The 21,500-nt window shown below is 36.1% G+C and overlaps 4 protein-coding genes across 4 annotated transcripts; 3 read left to right on the top strand and 1 right to left on the bottom strand.

The window, feature by feature from the left end:
- The first annotated feature begins 1,184 nt into the window (after positions 1-1,184).
- Positions 1,185-6,251, top strand: LOC130747318 (copper-transporting ATPase HMA4-like). The gene is made up of 9 exons (XM_057600216.1): positions 1,185-1,300; positions 1,379-1,632; positions 2,029-2,777; positions 3,018-3,489; positions 3,579-3,746; positions 4,041-4,295; positions 4,736-4,858; positions 4,944-5,429; positions 5,619-6,251. Exons 1-9 carry the CDS (start codon positions 1,276-1,278, stop codon positions 6,009-6,011), a joined length of 2,925 nt encoding a protein of 974 aa, XP_057456199.1. The 5' UTR covers positions 1,185-1,275; the 3' UTR covers positions 6,012-6,251.
- A 695-nt stretch (positions 6,252-6,946) lies between these two features.
- On the bottom strand, positions 6,947-7,276 carry LOC130745004 (uncharacterized). Its single transcript, XM_057597157.1, has one exon. The coding sequence runs from the start codon at positions 7,274-7,276 to the stop codon at positions 6,947-6,949; it is 330 nt and encodes a 109-aa protein (XP_057453140.1).
- Positions 7,277-8,187: 911 nt separating this feature from the next.
- LOC130745005 (F-box protein SKIP23-like) lies at positions 8,188-9,315 on the top strand. Its single transcript, XM_057597158.1, has one exon. The coding sequence runs from the start codon at positions 8,188-8,190 to the stop codon at positions 9,313-9,315; it is 1,128 nt and encodes a 375-aa protein (XP_057453141.1).
- A 5,584-nt stretch (positions 9,316-14,899) lies between these two features.
- LOC130747319 (E3 ubiquitin-protein ligase BIG BROTHER-like) lies at positions 14,900-19,840 on the top strand. The gene is made up of 9 exons (XM_057600217.1): positions 14,900-15,058; positions 15,627-15,742; positions 15,834-15,996; positions 16,224-16,455; positions 17,090-17,127; positions 17,268-17,312; positions 17,858-17,985; positions 19,216-19,324; positions 19,427-19,840. Exons 3-9 carry the CDS (start codon positions 15,856-15,858, stop codon positions 19,478-19,480), a joined length of 747 nt encoding a protein of 248 aa, XP_057456200.1. The 5' UTR covers positions 14,900-15,058; positions 15,627-15,742; positions 15,834-15,855; the 3' UTR covers positions 19,481-19,840.
- Positions 19,841-21,500: the final 1,660 nt, after the last annotated feature.

A 21,500-nucleotide genomic window follows, 5' to 3' on the forward strand; every position in this document is an offset into this window, starting at 1 on the left:
CATATGTCCCCAACTTTTACCACTTGAGTGATCCTCCGGGGACATTTTGAAAGTTGATTTTACACTCATTTTAAAGTAATTGACAAAAAATACTATTTTAAAGTAGTAATTTTTTAAAATGTCATATGTTTTATTGTTTATTGTGTTTATAACAACTCAGGATACTGAGATTTAAAACAGTGTATTTTTATGAAATGTATTCTTTTAAGTAATATTATTAAGATACCAGGTTTTTTAATATTCAATAATATACTTTTTAAGATACCGTGTTTTCAAAAACCTAATAGTGTTATATTTTTTTAGCATAGCCAGTTTTAAAACTTGGTAGTGCATTATTAAGTGTGTTCGGTAATGTATTTTTAAGATTTTTTTACATACCCCTTCAATATATTAAGTTTTAGAAGTGAACTTTATACTTTAGAATGTATGTTGTAGAGTAAAATTAAGCAAAACAACAATATTATCTAAAATATTTTACAAAATAATTTTCAAACTTTATCCTTATAAAAAAAATTATATACAATGGTTAAAAATATAGTTTTTATTTAAAACTTACTTAAAATATAATTCAGTTCATTAAGCATTTTATATATAATTAAGGTCCTTTCAGTTTCAAAAAAAATAATTAAGGTGGGATAAAAGCTAATGGGATCAAGAAATATATGTTAGCGTTAATTTTATTTATGCTGTACTTTATTACTTGATTATGTTTGGATTTTACTTTTATTTTTTTGAAAGTATGTTTGGATTTTACTTGATTGTGTATGGATCTTACTTCACTATATGATAGTACCATGACGATGAAGTCCTTGGCTTCAGAACTGAAACGATTTACCACTGTGTAAAACTATGCAACATACTAGGGGCAAAAAAGATAATGAACTAACTTGGGGTGGGAAAGGTTAAAGGTTATCGGCAGGAAGTTACCAATTCGAAAATTCAAAAACATCAAACACTGTGAAACCTCTTGAATTCTATTCAGTTTCAGAGAAAGAAACAAGCACACTGATTAAATTCCATCTCCCTTTCAATTTTGGTAATCCTAGATATTCTCCAATTTTTTGTTCTTTCTCACATTCTTATTAATAGTCACTGTTGTTCTCTTTCTGTCGTTCTCATAGAATCCATCACATTATTGCTATTAGATTTTGTTTCAGATTTTTAATTTAAATAACTTGAGAATAGGGCATGTGAGTGTGTATCAGTGCATGTGTGTGACTCTGTGTGTTCTTGCTAACAATACTCATACCCTTGGTCTCATAGTGCATTGTGCCAATGCCAACAACAATGATATGCAGAGGTTTTCTGAATGCTGAGGATTTACATTATAGCTTGTTCATCTGTGTTTTGTTTTAAACCTTTTTAATGTTTTCTGCAGGGTCAATGAAGCCTTGGTCTCATCAAGATGAAAAAATAGAGGCTAATGGGATCAATGATCTGAAGAATCCATTGTTGCAGGCTCCACAAGATGAAACAGTTGGTACAGTTACACCTCAAATAAAAGATATCAAGGGTGCATCCTACTTAAGAATTCTTGAGTCCAAAGTTAGAAGCTTTAATGGGATAAACGGCATCATGGCGTCTCCAACTGATGAAAGAGCTGCAACCAATCATGTCCCAGATTTCATTGTTGTGAGTTAACCTTCAGAAATCATGAGTTTATCACACAACATTTATCTTTTTATTCCACACCCCACCCCCCACCCCCCCCCCCCCCCAAAAAAAACCAAAAAAAATGTTATTTTGACTGTTATTCACAATGATGTGCCTAGAATCCTAATGCAAGACCTAAAACTGAAAGACCCTTTTGTTAAACGGAAACGGATGTTAGCACTCAATTCAGGACAAAAAGTGAAGAAAACTTTTCTGATGAGATGAAATTAGTCTGTTTATGTTACATTCAACTGATATCCAAACATAGATGATTTGTTCTAGTGTCTTCATAAAGATGACTTTTTCCCCCTTATACACGTCTTATCTTTGAACAAACTAAAAGTTGTAACATTTGTGATGTATTGTTTATTTTAGGCAAACAAAATAAAAGAAACCATAGAAGACACTTGTTTTGGAGTTGATGAGCTCAAGGGGCAAGACATATCAGAATGCCGAATCAAAATCAAGGGAATGACATGCACGAGTTGCTCTCAGTCTGTTGAGCATGCCCTTCAAATGATTGATGGAGTGAAAAAAGCAGTAGTAGGTCTAGCTTTAGAGGAAGCAAAAGTACTCTTCGATCCTAACCTCGTTGATACCAACAAAGTAATTGAAGCTATAGAAGATGCTGGATTTGAAGCAGATCTCATTAACTCCCGAAATGACGATATGAACAAAGTGCATCTGAAACTTGAAGGAGTAGATAGTCCAGAAGATGTAAATGTCATAATTTCTTCACTTAATTCAACTGTGGGTGTGAATCATGTTGACATGGATTTGACAGAACATAAAGTTACTATTAACTATGATCCAGACCTTACAGGTCCAAGATCTCTTATACATTGCATCAAGGAAGCTAGCAATTTCCCTAATGTGTATCAAGCAACATTGTATACTCCTTCAGGAAAGAGAGAAATGGACAAGGTGAATGAAATTCGGATGTACCGGAACCAAGTATCGTTCAGCTGCTTATTTTCTGTTCCTGTGTTCATACTTTCCATGGTTCTTCCCATGCTTCCTCCATACGGCAACTGGTTAAACTATAAGATTCACAATATGCTCACTCTTGGGTTGTTCTTAAGATGGATCCTCAGCACACCGGTTCAGTTCATTGTTGGCAAAAGGTATTATATGGGTAATCCTTGTTTCTTGTAATCTTGTTATTGATGTTTAGCATGTTTGGATTAACTTCTGAGACCCAGAAGCTACTCACATAAGCTTCTTTGCATAATTGATTCTGACATGAGAATCAATTGTACAAGGGTTTCCAAACATGTACGTTATTTAGTAACCAGAATACAGTTGTACCAGTTTTCAATAAATTGGGATTTTTATAACCATTTTACTTTGTGTATCATTATCAGGTTCTATGTAGGATCATATCATGCTCTAAGGAGAAGGTCTGCTAACATGGATGTGCTGGTTGCACTTGGAACTAGTGCTGCTTATTTTTACTCACTATACATTGTAATAAAAGCTCTGGCTTCAGCTACATTTCAGGGACAAGATTTCTTCGACACCAGTTCTATGCTTATATCATTTATTCTACTAGGGAAATATTTGGAGATTGTGGCTAAAGGTAAAACCTCAGCGGCTTTAGAAAAGCTCACACAACTTGTTCCTGATAAGGCTTATTTGTTAGCCATTGACACTGATGGAAATGTTCTCACGGAGAGAGAAATTGACACTGAACTCATACAAAAGAATGACATGATCAAGATTGTTCCGGGTGCCAAAATTCCTGTTGATGGTGTTGTAATGAAAGGGAAAAGCTATGCAAATGAAAGCATGATCACTGGGGAAGCAAAACCAGTTAATAAAAGTCCAGGAGACAAGGTCTTATTCATATGTCCAATATTTTAGTGTGAAGATGGCATGATATAGTGCTGAGAACATTTTCTTTTTTCTGTTTTTGTGCTGAACAGGTTATCGGAGGGACCATCAATGAGAATGGCTGCTTACTGGTGAAGGCCACTCATGTTGGATCAGATACTGCACTTTCTCAAATTGTTCAACTAGTAGAAGCTGCTCAACTTGCTAGAGCACCAGTTCAAAAACTTGCTGATCATATTTCAAGGGTTTTTGTTCCAATAGTGAGTATTCTTCCTGCAAACTGCACACACACATACACAATTACACACATAGTAGAGGAGGGATAAAGTTACTTCCACTCAAGAACACTTTCACGCCGTTCAATAGCTTTTTGCCAAATAACTGTATCCTGAAAACTACCATTGGATTGGAAGTTTCTATTAATCTGATTGGACCAAAAATGTATAAATGATAAAGATACCGGATAAGTTTATCTCAATTAATTAAATTAAGCATCACAACAGTATCTTCTTATCCATTTGAAGCTACTCAGTTCATGATGGTTGCATCCTTAGGTGGTTGTTGCATCATTCATAACTTGGCTGGGATGGTTTATTCCTGGAGAAGCTGGTTTTTACCCAAAATCTTGGATACCAGAAGCTATGGATGCATTTGAGTTTGCTCTGCAGTTTGCTATATCTGTGCTAGTTGTTGCCTGTCCATGTGCTTTAGGTCTTGCCACACCAACAGCAATCATGGTTGCTTCAGGAGTTGGTGCTTCTCAAGGTGTGCTCATCAAGGGTGGGGATGCAATGGAAAAGGCACACAAGGTAATGGCACTCCCCAATCTTTTTCTTTTGTGTTTCCTGATACTTATCTGAACTATGCATTAGAGTAGTGAACTAACAAGGAGCTTGTATAGTTGGAAAAAAGATCTTTCAAAGTGATTTTATTTTGAATTGAGTAAGACAGCATGTTTGTATCAACTTCTCTTTAATCAAAATCAATTCTGAAATGCAAAATCTACTCATAAAAGCTTCTTCCCATAATTAATTCTACTTTCAGAATCAGTTGTATAAGGATTTCCAACCATGACATGTCAGTATCACTTTGTCCTGTATATGTTATATTAGTAAAGACCAATTCTTGTATCTTAACATTGATGTTTGGCATAACCTTGTATATGTTATCTAGCCTTTATCATGTACAACATATTCCTGGTACTTAAACTGTATTCATATTGAAATCTTATCCATTGCTCTTGATGCAGGTAAAAGTTGTTGTCTTTGATAAGACAGGGACACTGACAATTGGGAAGCCAGTGGTCGTTAGAGCAGTTTTGTTTTCCAAAATTTCTATGGAGGAGTTATGTGACATGGCAATTGCTGTGGAGGTATTGTTTAAAATGTTGCATAGTGTATTATATTTTAGTTTTTTTCTCCATAGTTTTTAAGCTAATTATTTGTACTAAATTTTAGGCAAATAGTGAACATCCTATAGCAAAAGCTATTGTAGCACACGTTAAGAGGCTGCGCCGGAAATTCGGAGCCTGCGTTGAGCAAGTCCTAGAGGTGAAGGATTTTGAGGTACACTTGGGGGCAGGAGTAAGTGGAAAAGCTAATGAGAAAACAGTTTTGGTTGGAAACAAGAGACTCATGCATGCTTGTAATGTCCCAATAAGTCTTGAGGTTGAGAGGTTCATTTCTGAGAATGAAGTTCTGGCAAGAACATGTGTGTTAGTTTCAATTGAGGGAAAGATTTCAGGAGGATTCTCTGTAACTGATCCTGTAAAGCCAGAGGCACAGCGTGTTGTATCTTTTCTCCACTCCATGAACATCTCAACCATGATAGTGACTGGCGATAACTGGGCCACTGCAAATGCTGTTGCAAATGAAGTTGGTATTGATAAGGTCTTTGCTGAGACTGATCCTCCTGGAAAAGCTGACATAGTGAAAGACTTGCAGGTAAAGTTACATCATAAGCTGTTAAGCTACATGAAAAATTGGTAACTTACTCTTTTTTTAAAATTACTCATTGTTAATTTTTCTTAAATGTGTTATGTTTTCAACCCTTCCCCTTTGAGGTAAAGTAGACTATCCTTTCCTTTTGATGTTTGATAACTTAATGATATTTGAAACTGAAACTGGATGCAGATGAAAGGAATGAGTGTGGCAATGGTGGGGGATGGAATAAATGATTCCCCATCCTTAGCTGCTGCTGATGTTGGCATGGCTATTGGTGCTGGAACTGACATAGCAATAGAAGCAGCTGATATAGTTCTTGTTAAAAGCAGCTTGGAAGATGTGATTACAGCAATAGATCTTTCTAGAAAGACCATGTCTCGCATCTGGCTCAACTATTTCTGGGCTTTTGGTTACAACATTCTAGGCCTGCCCATTGCAGCTGGTGTCTTGTACCCCTTTTTAAGAATCAGGTTGCCTCCATGGCTTGCTGGTGCTTGCATGGCTGCTTCATCACTTAGTGTGGTTTCTTCATCCCTCTTGCTTATGTTGTATAAAAAACCTTTGCATGCGGATACTAAGTGATCTCATATTTAAGCCTCTCCGTTCATCTTAAAGGCGCACCTGTTGACTATCTAGAACTAGAAGCCTCCGGTTTAACTTTAGATCAGCTAATTGAAGCCACTTCTCTTAGATTTTTTCTTCATCTTCCAAATAGGTGACTTTCTTTAATCCTAGTTTTTTATTTTTCAAAATTTAGTGTAAAGTTTATTAGCTGATGAAAGTGATTGTGCCATCTTACCTTTATCAATGGCAAGTAGTTGATTGACATGCATCTGCAATTTAAATATATATGTCCCATTCTATGCTCTGTTAACTGCAAGAGGAAGAACCTTCAAGGTCTCTGCAAAAAGGGTTTTGAAATTTTGAGCAATATGCTTTGCAAGCATATGAAGGAAAAAAAATGTACTCACAAAATGTGCAAAGTTGCATAGAGCTCCAAAGCCCAACCAATTTTGATATCATTGAGATGAATTGCCATTTTGAAGCATGAAGGAAACCCCCTACTCTACTAGTCCCTAACATGGATGATACTACGCCAAGAATGACACATTACCCTTAAGTTTGGAGTAAAAAAATTGACTTCCTTCAAGCATATAAATTTCAATTTGAATTAATATCTTCTCAAAAAATTGAATTAATAGAAAATAAAAAGTTAATTAAACTAAATACATAAGATAGTTTCTTTTTTTATAAAAAGAATGTCAAATAAATTAAAAATTGAAAAGCATTGAACTCAAGGCATCAACGTTCACTAACTTATTGTTAGTGAAAGCGTTCCTAACCAGAAAATTAATGACACTAGTGCCACTTCAACGAATAAAAGAAAGACTAATATAATCAAGAGCAAAAATAAATTAATGGAAATCTCTAACTACGACATTATAATATAGTTTTGCTTCATAACACTATAATATAGTTAAATTTTTTTTGGTGTTATTCATAAAGAAAACGAAAAACTAAGGCCTCACAGATGCTACACCCATGACATCTGCCAATAATAACAAGCTCATCCCATTAAGCGGGCTATCAATAGAAACTAGTTGACTATCCTGACCAACTCCAAACTTTGCGAGGAAATTGGCACAGGCATTACCCTCCCTGAGCGTATGATAAACTTCCACCCTCCATTCACGATCCAGGAGGTCCTTGATGTCCCAAATCAAAGCAGCATAGCTGCGTCTAGAGGAAGGAACAGAGTTCACAAGAGAGACAACATCAAGAGAGTTTGAATGACACTCAACGTCGCGCGCACCCCTATCCGAGGCCAGACTCAAGCCATGATACATAGCAAGTAACTCAAGGTGCAGAATATTATGGTTATCTCTATAACCATAGAAGCCACCCAATCACTGACCTGAGCTGTTGCGAAAACACCCCCCAAAGCCTCCTCGACTGGGATTATCACGCACACTACCGTCAACGTTTTTCACCGTACTATCCGGTGAACGTGGGCACATAAGGCTGATTAGCTGCTGGACCCAAGTAGAGCTTGATGTCATTCGCCATACTAGCAATATTCAAAGCCAAAACATGATGATTCATCATGGAATTTTCGATGCAGAAGGTGCAACGAGCTCTCCAAATCCACCAAATCGCTGCTACAGCCAAAGGATTCGAGTTGGAAAGCAACTCACAAAACCAATCACGCAGGTCCAGAGCAAAGAATAAAGGCCTCATAGCAGGGTAGCCCAGCCGAGTCCAAACAGCAGTGGCCAAACTACAATCTCTCAGGCAGTGAAGAACCGTCTCATCGCCATTATTACAGATAGCACAAGAAGCTAAAAACGCCAATCCTCTCTTGAATCTGCATTGGTCGGGAGAGAATCATGCATGGCAAGCCACACAAGCAACACACACTTGAGGGGAAGCTTCAACTTCCAGACCTAGCGCCAATCAGCTTGGGAGCCGACCAACGTGTCCATCTCCAAAATACATAAATAAAATTATAATATTAATTAAATTGATTTTTTATTTTACATAAATACTCATATTTTTTTGGTACATCGGAAAATTAAATAGAAAAGAAACAAAAACTACAAAGCTAACAAATCTCTAGCCAGAATCGGCTGAAGCTCTTACTACACAATAATGTATTTTTTTCAGTGTATCGAAAAAATAAATGGCATCTTCCGAGGTTTGATATCTCATGATATATATGAATAGGATAATTTTTCCACTAATTTTCTCCCTCCAAAAAATGCAGCCCCCAAAATCGACGGCGGTAGACTGGTCTCAACTGCCGACGGAGCTCCTCCATCTGATCTCAGAACGCCTCGACAGCCCGCTCTACCTCCTCCGCTTCCGCTCCGTCTGTTCCACATGGCGCCGCTCTTCCTCACCCGCCGTCACCCCCCTCCACCACTTTCCCCTCATCTTCCCAACCCTCTCCGATGATCCCGCTTCCACCGTCTTCCTCTCCCAACGCACCGTCTTCCTCATCACCCCACCGCCACAACAACCAACCCCAACCGCAACCCCCTTGTTGGTCCAAATCGGCCAAGACCTAAGCGGCGGAACCCGCCTCTTCGACCCCCTCTCTTCCCACCAACATTTCCCGTTCTCTTCCCCGCGCGTGCTCGACTACTACCACCACCCTGTCCTTGACCTCGGAAACGTGTTCATCCTCCACCACTCCATTCCTCCTCCCGATTACCGCGACTCCATCTATAAGAGAAAGGTAGTAGCGGCGATTGCCGGAGAGGCTTCGATTTTGCTCACCATTCACGACTCCGGCAAGCTGGCGTTCTTCCGAAGCGGCGGCGACTGCTGGACACTCATCCCGGTAAAACAACACATGCCCTATGACGACGTTTGCGTCTTCAAAGGCCGCCCCTGCGCAGTGAACAGCACCGGTCTCACCGTCGCGGTTGGGTCTGGTCCGTACATGGAGGTAATCGCCGAGCCGGTGCTTGGCGGGGACGAGAAATTCTTGGTGGAGAGTGAAGGAGAGTTGTTGATGGTGGACAAACACATTTCCTCTACATGTTACGAGAATGATGATTTTGATGATGATGGTGATGATGGGATTTTTGTTGATAGGTTTGAGTGGTCGAAACCGGTGAAATTCGACGTGTATAGACTTGATGAGAAGGAGAAGATGTGGGTGGAGTTGGAAAGTTTGGGGGACCGGGTTTTGTTCTTGGGGCATGTATGTGCCTTCTCTGCTTCAGCTTCGGATTTGGGTGTTCGCAGTGGAAACTGTGTTGTCTTTGCAGATTTAACCCTGAAACAAGGGGTGGGTGTTTTTCCTTTGGATGTAGGTTGGATTTTGCTTCTGTCTGATATTCCTGATTATTCCAGGTTGATTGATTATTCCAAGTTGTAGAATCCACCTCCAAACTGGGTCAGGTAGCATCCATCACCATTGATCTTAGCAATATGCCATGATGCAGGTTTTCTAATTTTGCTGGTAATTTTAGATAGAATTTCATACTCATTTGTTAATGTGCTTTCTGGATGCTGTGTATGTTTTTCCACTCTTGGCACTGGTATTGTTTTTGCCATTGTTCATTTTGGTCTGGTCATATGGTATGGATACATACAACTACAGGTAAAGGGCATTTTATATCAATCTTGCTGTTTACTTTTTCTCCATTTTGCACAAAGTGAAAGATTGTAAACCAAATTATGCTGTTTATGTACTTATTTGGGATGTGACACTATACTTCTTTTATTGAAATGACAGAGAGAAATTGCCATGGGTTGGGGTGGGTGACTTCTCTAAGTTGCTGTATAATGTATCCATGATAATTTAGGGTTAGAGTACTACATTATTGCTAAAATGGCTTATAATACTAATGATGCATAAGTTAGAAGCATCAGCCTTTACAAATATTAGGGCATCAGTAACCTAAAACCCGATAGAGAAGCATGCATGAGTGCTTCAGTATAAGGTTAATAAAAGCTAAGAGGCATGGTAGTGGTTGAAAGACCAATTTGCCTCACTTGCAAATATTTTTCTAGTGTACATTTTGTACAGACTCAATTCTGGGTCTGAGTGGATGAGTTTAGCTGTAGGTATAAAATAACCCCCAAACGTACATGAAACGTCCACAAGTCAAGCTTAAAGTAAGCCCCACATTTTTCACACATTGAGCTTTTCTTCTCCGATAGGCTCATCTCATCACAGTCAATTAAGCCTTTTACTGAGGCCAAGGGAAACTATTGCAATCAGTGAAGTTCATGTCCAGCTTGGTGATTTTGCCTTAAGATGTTGGTGTGAAGCTTCAAAGGCAGAAGCAGAGCAACAGGGTTAATTACAATGCAAGGGGAATATTTAAGGTGAGGTACAACATAGGTCTTATCCATTTATCTACGGGTTGCGTAGCATATGCCAGATAGAGATGACTAGTCCTCCAACTGGCGTTCTATTAGCTATAGACTATGCACAACATGGCGATGATCGAATAACATGTTTGGAGATCCCTTTACAATTGATTCTAAAACAAAATTATGAGGAGAAACTCATGTGAGTATGTAGCTTTTGGGTACTAGAATTGACACTGCGGCAAAATTGATCCAAACATGCTAGAAGAGGAAGTGTAGAATTCTTTGTGCTTGTTTATGCTTTCTAGTTTTTATTCTATTTTGATTTATAGCTAATGGGAAATACCAGTGTGCAAGAGAGTGATATCATTCATATGAGATTATGAGTAACGAAAAAGAGAAAGATTATCAGAAGATACCATTTTGATTTTCTTTTAAGTTGTTGATAGAAACTTTCTAGTTACAAACTTAAGAGGAGGGTTTGATTGAATCCCTTCAATATCAGAAACAAGTAGCGGTGGATTTTATTTTCGAAAAAAAAATATATATATATATGTATATATATATATATATACATATATATATATGAACAGGATAAGGATTTATTACTGTATTTATATTTTGAGGATGTACAAGAACTAAGTCATGAGATGAGAAAAAGGCAAGGCTTAATTGCAGTTTTGCTCCCTCGTCTTTTACCTATGTGTGATTTGGATCCCTCATATTTAAAACGAGCGATTTTAATCCCTCATCTTTCAATTTGTGAAAATTATGTCCCTCCGTTAGTGAGCCGTTTAAAGATTGACGGAGTTGGCTGACGTGACGTTCATTAAATCACATGGTTCTGACAGATTGAACACTTGGATGCCATTTGGATGTCAAATCACTAAATAAATAAAACAAATAATTAAATAAATAAAACATATAATTAAAAAAAAAAAACCGAAATACTAATTATTCAAAAAAAAATCTCTAATTATCTGCCTATCTGGGTTCATCCTCAACTCCTCCTAGTTCATCATCTTCTTTCATTGTTCATCTTCATCTAATCTCCCCTTCCCTTTGTTCATCTTCAACTCAGTTTTTCTCTTCCTCCTCTATTACACTGCTTCTTGTTCTTCTTTTTCTTCAAATCTGAAAACCCAAATTTCTCCCAAATTGTAAAAACCTAGATCTGAAAACCAGTAGTTGATCTCCCCCAACCGTCACCTCTGCCATGAAACCCCTCTGACAAGACGAACGGAACGGGAGAGGTGAGAAGAAGGAGAAGAAAAGATGGGCTAAGAAGGGAGTGGTGGTAGTACCGCTAAAATCAAGAGTCAACCTCTTCTTCATCTCTTCACTTGTTCTCTGCTTCAGCTTCTCAAATTTGCTCGTGGCATAACCCCAAATTTGGTATTGTGTTTTTCTACAGGAATTATTGTATCATCTAAGTCCAACTTGAAGTTAGTAAGTGAGTCAGAAATGATAATAATATAATATGGCTTGTTTAGGCAGTTTAGCAAATTCAATTTGTTTCTTCGATAATGCAGCGGAAAAAAAAACATTCGATTAAGGTTAATTTTGTTTTTTAATTTAGTTGTTTTATTTTTATTTTGTTACTGATGTGTCATTTTTTGTGGTGTAATTAGCAAAGCCACGTCATCCTTGGTGGTGCAACAAGCAAATTCCGTCTGAAATTGGACGGTAAATTAACGGAGGGACGTAATTTTCACACATTAGAATTTGAGGGATTAAAATCGCTCGATTTAAACATGAGGGATCTAAATCACACATAGGTTAAAGATGAGGGAGTAAAACTGCAATTAAGCCAAAAGACAACTATGTAAACACCATAACAACTAACTTTACCGCTCTGGCCATGCCACTTAACCACGGTATCGCATAGCGAACAAATGCACTTTTCAATTCCTAACTAGATTTATGTATCGCTAAATACCTTTGCAATGAGTACGTTTTTACAAAAAGTTAATCCTATTAATTACATGTGTCACATTAAATTAAATATAATTTTTAAAATAATTTAACAATTTCATACTTAGTCTATGTTACGGCTTGATGTTCTACAAACCATAAGCCCACAAAGTTTTGTTTTTTAGTTAGTAGCGTGTGGCGCCCTTATTTTAATTGGGCTATTCAGGCCAGCCCATCCCATCATGCCTAGCCCATTAACATATCTACTAGGTAGACAAGTGGTATCCCTGACCCTAACTGAATGTTGGTTTGAATTGATATTGAAACATTTTATCCGTTTCACAAATTCATAACATTATGTTGTGAATTGTGACGCAAATACTTTGAGCTCAAGAATATCTAAGAGAAAGTTCTTAACACATCCTCAAATGTACAAACAAATAAACATACCTCTTCTATGATTATTTAGTATTATATATATATAACTATTACGATCCCAATTTAATTTAAGTGAGGATATTAAACTATGAATAACATTGAATAATATACAACCTCTATATATACTACCTTTACCAAACCACTTGTTTAGAATCATGTTTTCAAAATTATCCATTGAAGAAATTTATAATTTGCAACGGAACAGGAAATTAAGTTCCTAGAAAAAGACCACCTGCACTGAACGCTGATGTGGATTAATATGTCAGGCGCAGTTTTGCTTTTAAATGTGGTTTGACATGTGATTTTCCATGTCCATATATGTAAACGACATAATGAGGGCTCTTTTTTTCTGAAGAGACGGTGTTGATGCTATGCTGATGAATGATGATAGTTGTTTAGCATTGCAGACAAAAGGAATACTATGAAGGGCTTATAATAATAATGATACCTTTCCTTCTTCACTTCACTTGCACGCCAGGTTTTTGTATCATTCGCTTCTCAATCATGTTATGCCTGATTCTCTTCACATGCTTGACAGTCTTTCTTTTTCCATTTATATCTTCTCAGAGGTGTCATTAGTTTTAGCAAATCATAGGAGGAAGAAAAACGTGCTTTGCTTATATAGTGAAACTGCCATTTCAATACTCATGTTGACACCTTGTTGATCATTATTATTATTCTAGAGAAAAAAAAATGAACAACATAGGGTGTTAAAATAACATCTCCTTAGTTTTAACTCAAGATTAACCTTTAATCAGGATATTATGTTGTCCATTATAGTGATACACTCCTTTAATTCATAATGTTTTGTACATTTTTTTATTATCAATCAAATTCATAGTAAAATTGTCTCTAGTCGAGTGTTAGATCTTCGGGCTGTGTGTATAAAAAAAGATTTGTTTGGAGAGTTCTATCAACTTAATCGGATCTTAGAGCCTTAAGGGAATTACTCTCATGATTGTGAATACTTTCATGAAAAAAAAAAAAACATGTTAAAAAATGAACTACTAACATTTTTATTCAAGGAAAATTTGTTACCGTCACTTTTAACAAATAATTTTTCAGAGTTTGAACTTCTTTTATCACCCTTATGCAGATCTAATTTTTCTACAACTAAACCAACATATGGTTGATTATTTCATTCCATTATTTAAAACCTTGGTCATTTAATTTTTATAAAGTAAATTCCATTTGAATGACTCATAATTCTAAAGAACAAGATGCTCCATCTATCTACAATGCGGTTTTGAATTCTCAACTATTAAAATTTTCTAAATTCACTATAGTCGTAATTTCATACCCATCGGATCAAATCGGATGGTTGAGATTAAAAATTACAATTAAACACATAAAATTAATCTCTATATTTAAATTGTTTGATTAAGATCAAACGACTAATCAGTCCTGGCTCTAATTAGTTTAGGAATTTTTTACTACGCAAAACCCAAATCCGTGTGCAATGCTTGTATTTTCCGGGCATGGCTCGAGATGGATGGTGTGGAGCAAAACTATTGTCTCTATGCATAGATTTTGACATGTTGTTCCAGGTTGATTTTCCTAACAAGGCATAACTAGTACCAACTTCATTGGATCAGTTTTGTTTGGTCACCCCTCTTCAACCACATTCACCACTCACGGGATTCATTTTCTAAAGCACTGGCCAACCACTACGAGACTGTCCCTATCAAACATAGAACCCAAGGATTTGGTGGTCTCCTTCAAGTGGAACACCACTTATCTATTTTTTCCCTATGGCTACAATATTTCATCTCTTTATTACTAAAAACCAAACAAAAACTACTTTTCATTTCTTTTTCATGTTTCCCTTAATTGGTAAACCAAAGACCAACCTTAGTTTTATTAATTTTCATCCATTTAATTCCCAAAATATCAATTATCATTCCCCCTTTTTTTCCTCTCATTTTTTGTTAAATTTTAAATGCCAAATTTTATGAATAATTTTTTTTTATATCGGAAAGATAAATTACAACTTTCAGGAATTGATCTCTGAACCTCACTCACTCAACGCGTGCATCCTCTAGCTTGTACACTTGAATTATCATTTGAAAATAATATGAAAATTTTTAATCAAATTAAATAGATAGACATTTTTCATATACACCGTCGAGATACCAAACTTTGACTTAGATAGTTATCACATTATCTTCATTTTTCTATTTGTTTCCCTAATTTATTAGGGGTGGAAAAAAAAGATGAAAATGAAAAATGAGTAACAGTTGGAAAAGAGGTGCGATGCAGGTGATCATGGTCTATCTAACAGAGTTGGCGTGTTGGCGAAACCATTCTCCAGCAAAAGTGGCCAAAAGCAGAGAGAGAGAGAGAGAGAGAGAAAAGAGAGAGTGAACTCGTTACAAAACGAAGAGAGACAACGCCATTTTCGCCATTTTCCCTCTTCTTCTCTCAGCCAAAAAGCGATGATGAAGTTCCAGGTCAGTTCTTCTTCCCTTTCGAATCTAATCCTTTTTCTCTCTTTACTTCTTCTTCATCTCATCTCAATCATCATTGTTGATCTTCACGGTTTTCATTTTTCTCATCGTTTTGATCTGCACATTTTGCGCGATTCCTCGCCGTTAGAGGATTCTTCACTCTAACCAGGTCTTGATTACGAGAATCACACTGTCATTGCGTTGATTTAAGTTTTTTAGCCTCAAAATCTGAAGAATCCTCGTTTTTTCCTCAGAGATCTCTGAGAATTTTTTCAGTTTTCTGATCAGCCAATTGGAAACACAATGTGATAGAATCATATGGACATATTAGAAATTTAGAATACTAATGCTTTCTGTTTATTTGTTTCTCGCTTAATTTGATAGTTCTCTAGATTTTTGATCCTTGATGTGAAATGCTAGATTAGAGTAGCTAGGCTGTTCTTTCATTTTGAATGCAGATGGATTTAACTTTTAAGCAATTGCTCATCAAAGTCAACGCATCCTTGGTTGAATTGATTAATGGAGTTTACCTTCACAACATCTTGATGAATTTTGTTTTGTTTTTTTGCAGGTTTGCCTCATAGGATTAGCTGAATGATAGGACTAGGACGCGGGTTGATTACTTCAACTTCTGTTGATGAATATACCTTGGTGAAGATTTGAAGATTGAAGAATAGATTTGTAAATGTACTGATGTTTGTGTGATTGTGTCGAGTTTTTATATTTTGTTGTCTGTGCATTCGGTTGTCTTGTAATTTACGGAGATGTGATTTCGCAGTGCCTGTAAGAAAGGATTCAAAATGAGTTGGAACCCACACATGGAGGTCCATTACAATAACATCAGCTATCCTTATAGTACTGCGGGAAGCTTTATTGAATATTTTGAAGGCCTCACCTACGAACATGTCAACTTCATTTTTTCTGGTGCATCACACGCTCAGGTGCGTGCATAGATGTGTTCTGTCTAAGTTATTTTCTACTTTGTTTTGATGGATATAGCTCCACTTGTTTTATTTTTTCTATAATGATTTGTTGGAACGACTGGTCTGTGTTTCATTATTTTATCTGTATCTGCAACTTTTGTGTTTTTCTTTTGTTATTAACGGAAGGCTATTAGAAAGATTATTAGTATTCAAGTAAAAACCTTAAATTCCGTTTATATGTGCAGGAGAGTTCATACCCTTTAAATTCAGGCTTTTACAAGTTTGGACTGCCTGAACCTGAGAACACTCCATACTATCGTTATGGTCATGATTATGAGGCAAATCATCACGAACCACTGGTGGATGAGTATAGGAGGCCTTCAGAAAACTCATTGACAAGCAATGAACAGACAGCGGCAGGAAGCACAGAATGGGGAGAAGGTGGCAACCCTGACACGCAGGACACTTCTATTGAGTGTACGTTCTTGAGTTTCATCTGAAGATAATTTTCCTAAATGTAACAGGGCCTTTGATTAGCCTCAAAAACAATAAAACAACAAATGGCCTGGCCTGCTCATTTTAAGTAATGAATTACAATTGCTTAGAGTAATATTTTTGTTACAAAATGTAGTATCTATTGGGTATGTGAAAATCCCTTAGAAGTGCATTGGTGTTCACCTCATACTGCTACACTTTTGGGCTAATTAGTCTTTTGCGAGCATCATAATGCTGAGAAACTTTTGTTGGAGAGTTGGTGCACTTATTCCACAAGAGTATTTTCAGATATCAGCTTTCCGGATATGGAAGAGTTTAACTGAACATACCTACTGAATTACGGATGTATTGGTTCATATTGAACAATTGTCCTTGTTGATATTAGTTTACTTATCTCAAATCAATGCCATGATCTTGAATTCTTTTTATCAGCCTTATGATTTACTGTAATTTATCTAATCCCAAAGAGAAAAGATAGTAGATGACCTCTTCTTTTGTATCAATCCAAAGCCCCTTATTCAGAGTTGTCATTTAACTTTTTTGAGAATGTCTCCCCTGCATATAAAATGTTAGAGCACAAGTCACAATTTAAACAGCTTTGTCTATTTTCTTTCAGGCCCACGAAGACATCACAGCAATTCCAGTGATTATCAGGTATTTTCCTTCAAGTTTCTAGTGCATGGAATGGTTAAATTCGATGGACATCTAAGGAATTTGTGCTGTTACCTATAGTCATCCATCAGCCATAAGCAAAATAGATGATTATCTAAGCCATTATCTTCTATGTTCTGCAGGTCATTTGGCAAGACAATATTGATCCCGACAACATGACCTATGAGGTTAGATTGAAAGTTCTTAGACTCCTCTTTCAGGCATTATATAGTACTTCCTTAAAGTAAGGCGACTATATATTTGATTTTTTTAGTATATACAATAGTCAATCTTGCAATTATTTGATTAAGAGAACCTAATTGGTTAACTCTTTTAATTTCTTTATCTTCTGCATCACATTTCTTCATTGTAACCCTTGGAAAATATTGTTTGGCCTAATCATAAAATTCTTACAGTTCATTAAATATTGTAATGATCTAGAATTGCATTGCATATTTTAACTGTAATTGGTAAAATCCATAGTGCTGCATCTACTACTTGTTTGTTAGTTCTCTGGAAATAGAGAAATTAATAGAGAAACATTTATGTTAGAAAATTTTCTCATAGGTGTACTTATGTTTTTCAATTAAATGTGTTGTTGGTAATATTATCTCACACTATATAAGCTATATGAACATCTCTATAAATCTCAATCAGCAGGAATAATAGACTCCTTATGTTTGAATTGATTCTTTTGTCATTTCTCACATTAATATCATATTATGTTTTGCAGGAACTACTTGAATTAGGTGAGGCTGTTGGAACTCAAAGTCGTGGTCTCACCCCAGAACAGATCTCCTTGCTTCCAGTTTCCAAGTACAAGTGTGGGTTCTTCTTGAGGAAGAAGTCACGAGATGAGAGGTAATAGTTTGGTTTTAGGAGACTCTGTTTTAATGCAGTTGTTGTTTTTCTTGATTTCTTCTACACATTCTCACATTGTATTGATTTCATAATTTTCTGTCTGGCTTTCATAACCTTTTGTCTTTTATTAGTGATGAACCCTACTAATTGTTCTGGGGTTGCTAATTGTTACTCCCTCCGGTCCTTTTTATAAGAAACACTTTGGCAAATTTTTTTGGTCCTTTTTATAAGAAACACTTTTATAAAATTAAGTCAAATAATCAATTCCAATGCAAAAAGACATATTCTCAATGCAAAAATTTGGAGAGAAATTGTAAGCACCCAATAGGCATGGTCAACATTTTTGGTAATTAGTGTGATTGTTCTTGTAAAAAGGAAAAAACATCATTGGAATTAAGCATAGTAGTTTATTTTATAAAAAATATATGTTTCCTTGGTTTGTGTGATTTGGCCAAGTTTTTCTTATAAAAAGGACCGGAGGGAGTAGTAAACAAAAAATCTATCTATTTTCTTTTGGGTCCAAATATATTTTGAGGGTTATGGAATGTGCAATGCTGTTAAACTTGTTCTTTGCATTCATTTTTGTCAGTAATGTCTTCTTTCTCTGTGGAATTACTATTGTATGGTGTGTAGGCTGTCCACAATTTATTGTGAGGTAAAGAATGATAAGGTGCAAATCTCACATGAAGAGAATATATAGATTAGTAGTGGAAAGAGGCAGGTAGATTCTTGTGAACTTAAAAATGCTTAGGTTTAATTAACAAATCTATGGGGTGGGATGGGTAGCTCACTTGGTGAGTTAAGGGAAATGAAGGGTATTGAAGGGTGAAGGACCATGGTCCAAACCCTGGTGAAAGAATTAATATACTAACAATTAACAACTAACATTTGCCTATAAAAAAAATTAAATAAAAAACAAATCTATCATCATTTGTAGTCCTATTGCTATTGCATCCTGTCTCACATGTGTGAATGAGAACAAAATGTGTACCCTCAAATGGATAAAGTTTAGGATTTGTGTCTCTTTTCTTATCTGGAACTAGAAATGGTCCAGGACCTCCAGGTGGTATTACATTTAAAAACCCTGGGTGATGTCTGTTGCATGCTTTGCAAACTCAACTTGAGTCCTTATCAGTTGTCGTGTTATTGTTTTTATGGAGGAAGAGCAAGAAAATGGATCTTGCTTCCTCTCTGCTATAATGTGTTGATATGACTCGTCTTCTTGTTTAGATGTGTGATTTGCCAGATGGAATATAAGAGAGGGGACAAGCGGATCACTTTGCCATGTAAACATGTCTATCATGCTAGTTGTGGGAACAGATGGCTTAGCATCAATAAGGCAAGACATTTTCCAGTTTATCATGGACTGAATAAGAGCTTTTAGTGCTTATTTTCCTGTCTGCTGAAATACCTATCTTTATCCTTTTTCGGCTTTTTTCAGGCTTGCCCTATATGTTACACAGAAGTGTTTGCCGACAAGTCAAAACCCAAATAACGGGCGAAAGAATATGATTAACCAGCATATGTTTCTATTTCTCCTTGACGAGTTTGGGGGTCTTTCATAGAAAAATACATCTATTTGTTTTCATTTTTCGTAGTGAGATGAGTCATTACGTTGGGTTTAGTTAAAATACTTGGAGAGTAGTCGCAGGGATTGTCCCAAAGTTTTAAAAAGAATATGGACATGCATTATGGTTGTGTTGGAAGGGCTGTATTGTGGTTTGTTTTTGTTACACTTTTATACAGTGTGCTATGATTTCACGTACTTCATCACCAGCTGTCGATACAGTTTTTGTGTTGGAGAGGCTGGAATGTGAACATATTCATAATTTTTACGAAAATTTGTTCAAACACATATCTAGTGTGTTAGTTAGACCTTGGACTTTGCAGGATCACCTTATGTATAGTCCACCTTTTAGTTAGAAGAAAGACTGGTGATTAATTAATCTTCTAGACAGAGACACACATTAGGCATTTAACTCTGGTGTTCTCCAGCTGTGGCTTTCTGCAAAAGTGAAGGAAATATTCCATGTTGTCTTCTCAGAATGGCTTTTACTTCTGATCAAGCAGCCTATCTATCAAGTAATTATGCATTCACGGTCATGGTGGCACTCGCCGACTCTTTTCCTTCACACAGTTCATAGCTTATATTATGGCAAAAACTAGTTATTAAGCTGACCATAATCCTAAGTTGAGGTACTAAAATGGTAAAAATGAAAGGTAAGCGGTCTACCAATTCAATCTGATTTGTAATTTGAAGTATTAACATGTGCTGTCAAGTCATTAGCAAATAAATTTCCAGTCATGATTTAAGGTAGATAATGTGATTAAAGGGTGTAGGTGTCAAAATAGCCCAGCTCAGTCTATTAAGCCATGGCTCACGTGTTTGGGCCTAAAAGGCCCCAGGGCAATAAACCCCACTAAAAATGTCAAGTCCCCCCAAATGCCTTGTGGGTTAGGGTCCAATCCATGAGTTGTATTTTACAAAACATTTCTTACTTGAATATTTTAACATAACCCACCCTATGAGCTAGTGCCATAGGTTGGTTGGCCCATTTATAAAGCCCACAAATGAGCTGTTGTTAAAACTGAACTCAAAGTGAATGTAGATTAAACTGTCAAAATATTGGCTCACATATGTCGGGGCTTCTGACATATAACCTTGCATATGCCTAAATAATCTTAAACCATTCCTAAACTGATCTTAGAATTCAAACCAAAACACTTTAATATAGATTAAAGTGCTCTTCTTGGAGGTGAGAGTCTAGTGAGCTCTACTCTTAACGGGATTATCTCCAATACTCTATATTCTTTTAATGGAAACTGAATTTCATACACTTTTTTCGAAAGAAACACTGATATATTGATGAAACAAACTTGAGACCAGCTCTCTCAAGAAAGCAAAGAAATAACAATACAAGGGAAAAGAAGAAACAGACAAGTACAGAACATTGCAGCAACATGGCAATGCTCTTAGAACTTTAGAAGTTAGAACTATGAAACACAAGAACTAAAAAAGAAGAAAAGGATATACAGAAAGGAGTAGTCCTCTCCATGCCATACTTGGCAAGGTGATCTGCAAGCGGATTAGCTTCTCTATATATGTGAACCACAACCACCGCATCCACTTTTTCTTTCAAAAAATCAATAAAATCTGAATTTCACACACTACCCACGAGAATATGATTCGTGACATAATTTTTTAAGACATTTTACTACTCTTACTTTAATAGTGATTATTATTTTAAATATAAACTTTTTTAGAATATACTCAATATCAAATTTTACTATTTAAATTTATTTATCATACTAAATTATTCCAAAAAAAATTAGTTCAATGATAACATTTATCCATTTTTAATTAAATTTGCTATGACTATGTTTTTTTTATCTTTTGATCCTTATTTTTTTCTCACTGTATGTTCCATGATCCTTTCCTAGGGCTATTTTCTATGAACCTTTTTATCACACCTTTGACAACATTAAGTTTTCAAATTGTATGTTAGCTCTTTTGA

This window comes from Lotus japonicus, chromosome 3, assembly GCF_012489685.1.
Source record: "Lotus japonicus ecotype B-129 chromosome 3, LjGifu_v1.2".
In the NCBI taxonomy this organism is placed as follows: Eukaryota; Viridiplantae; Streptophyta; class Magnoliopsida; order Fabales; family Fabaceae; genus Lotus; species Lotus japonicus.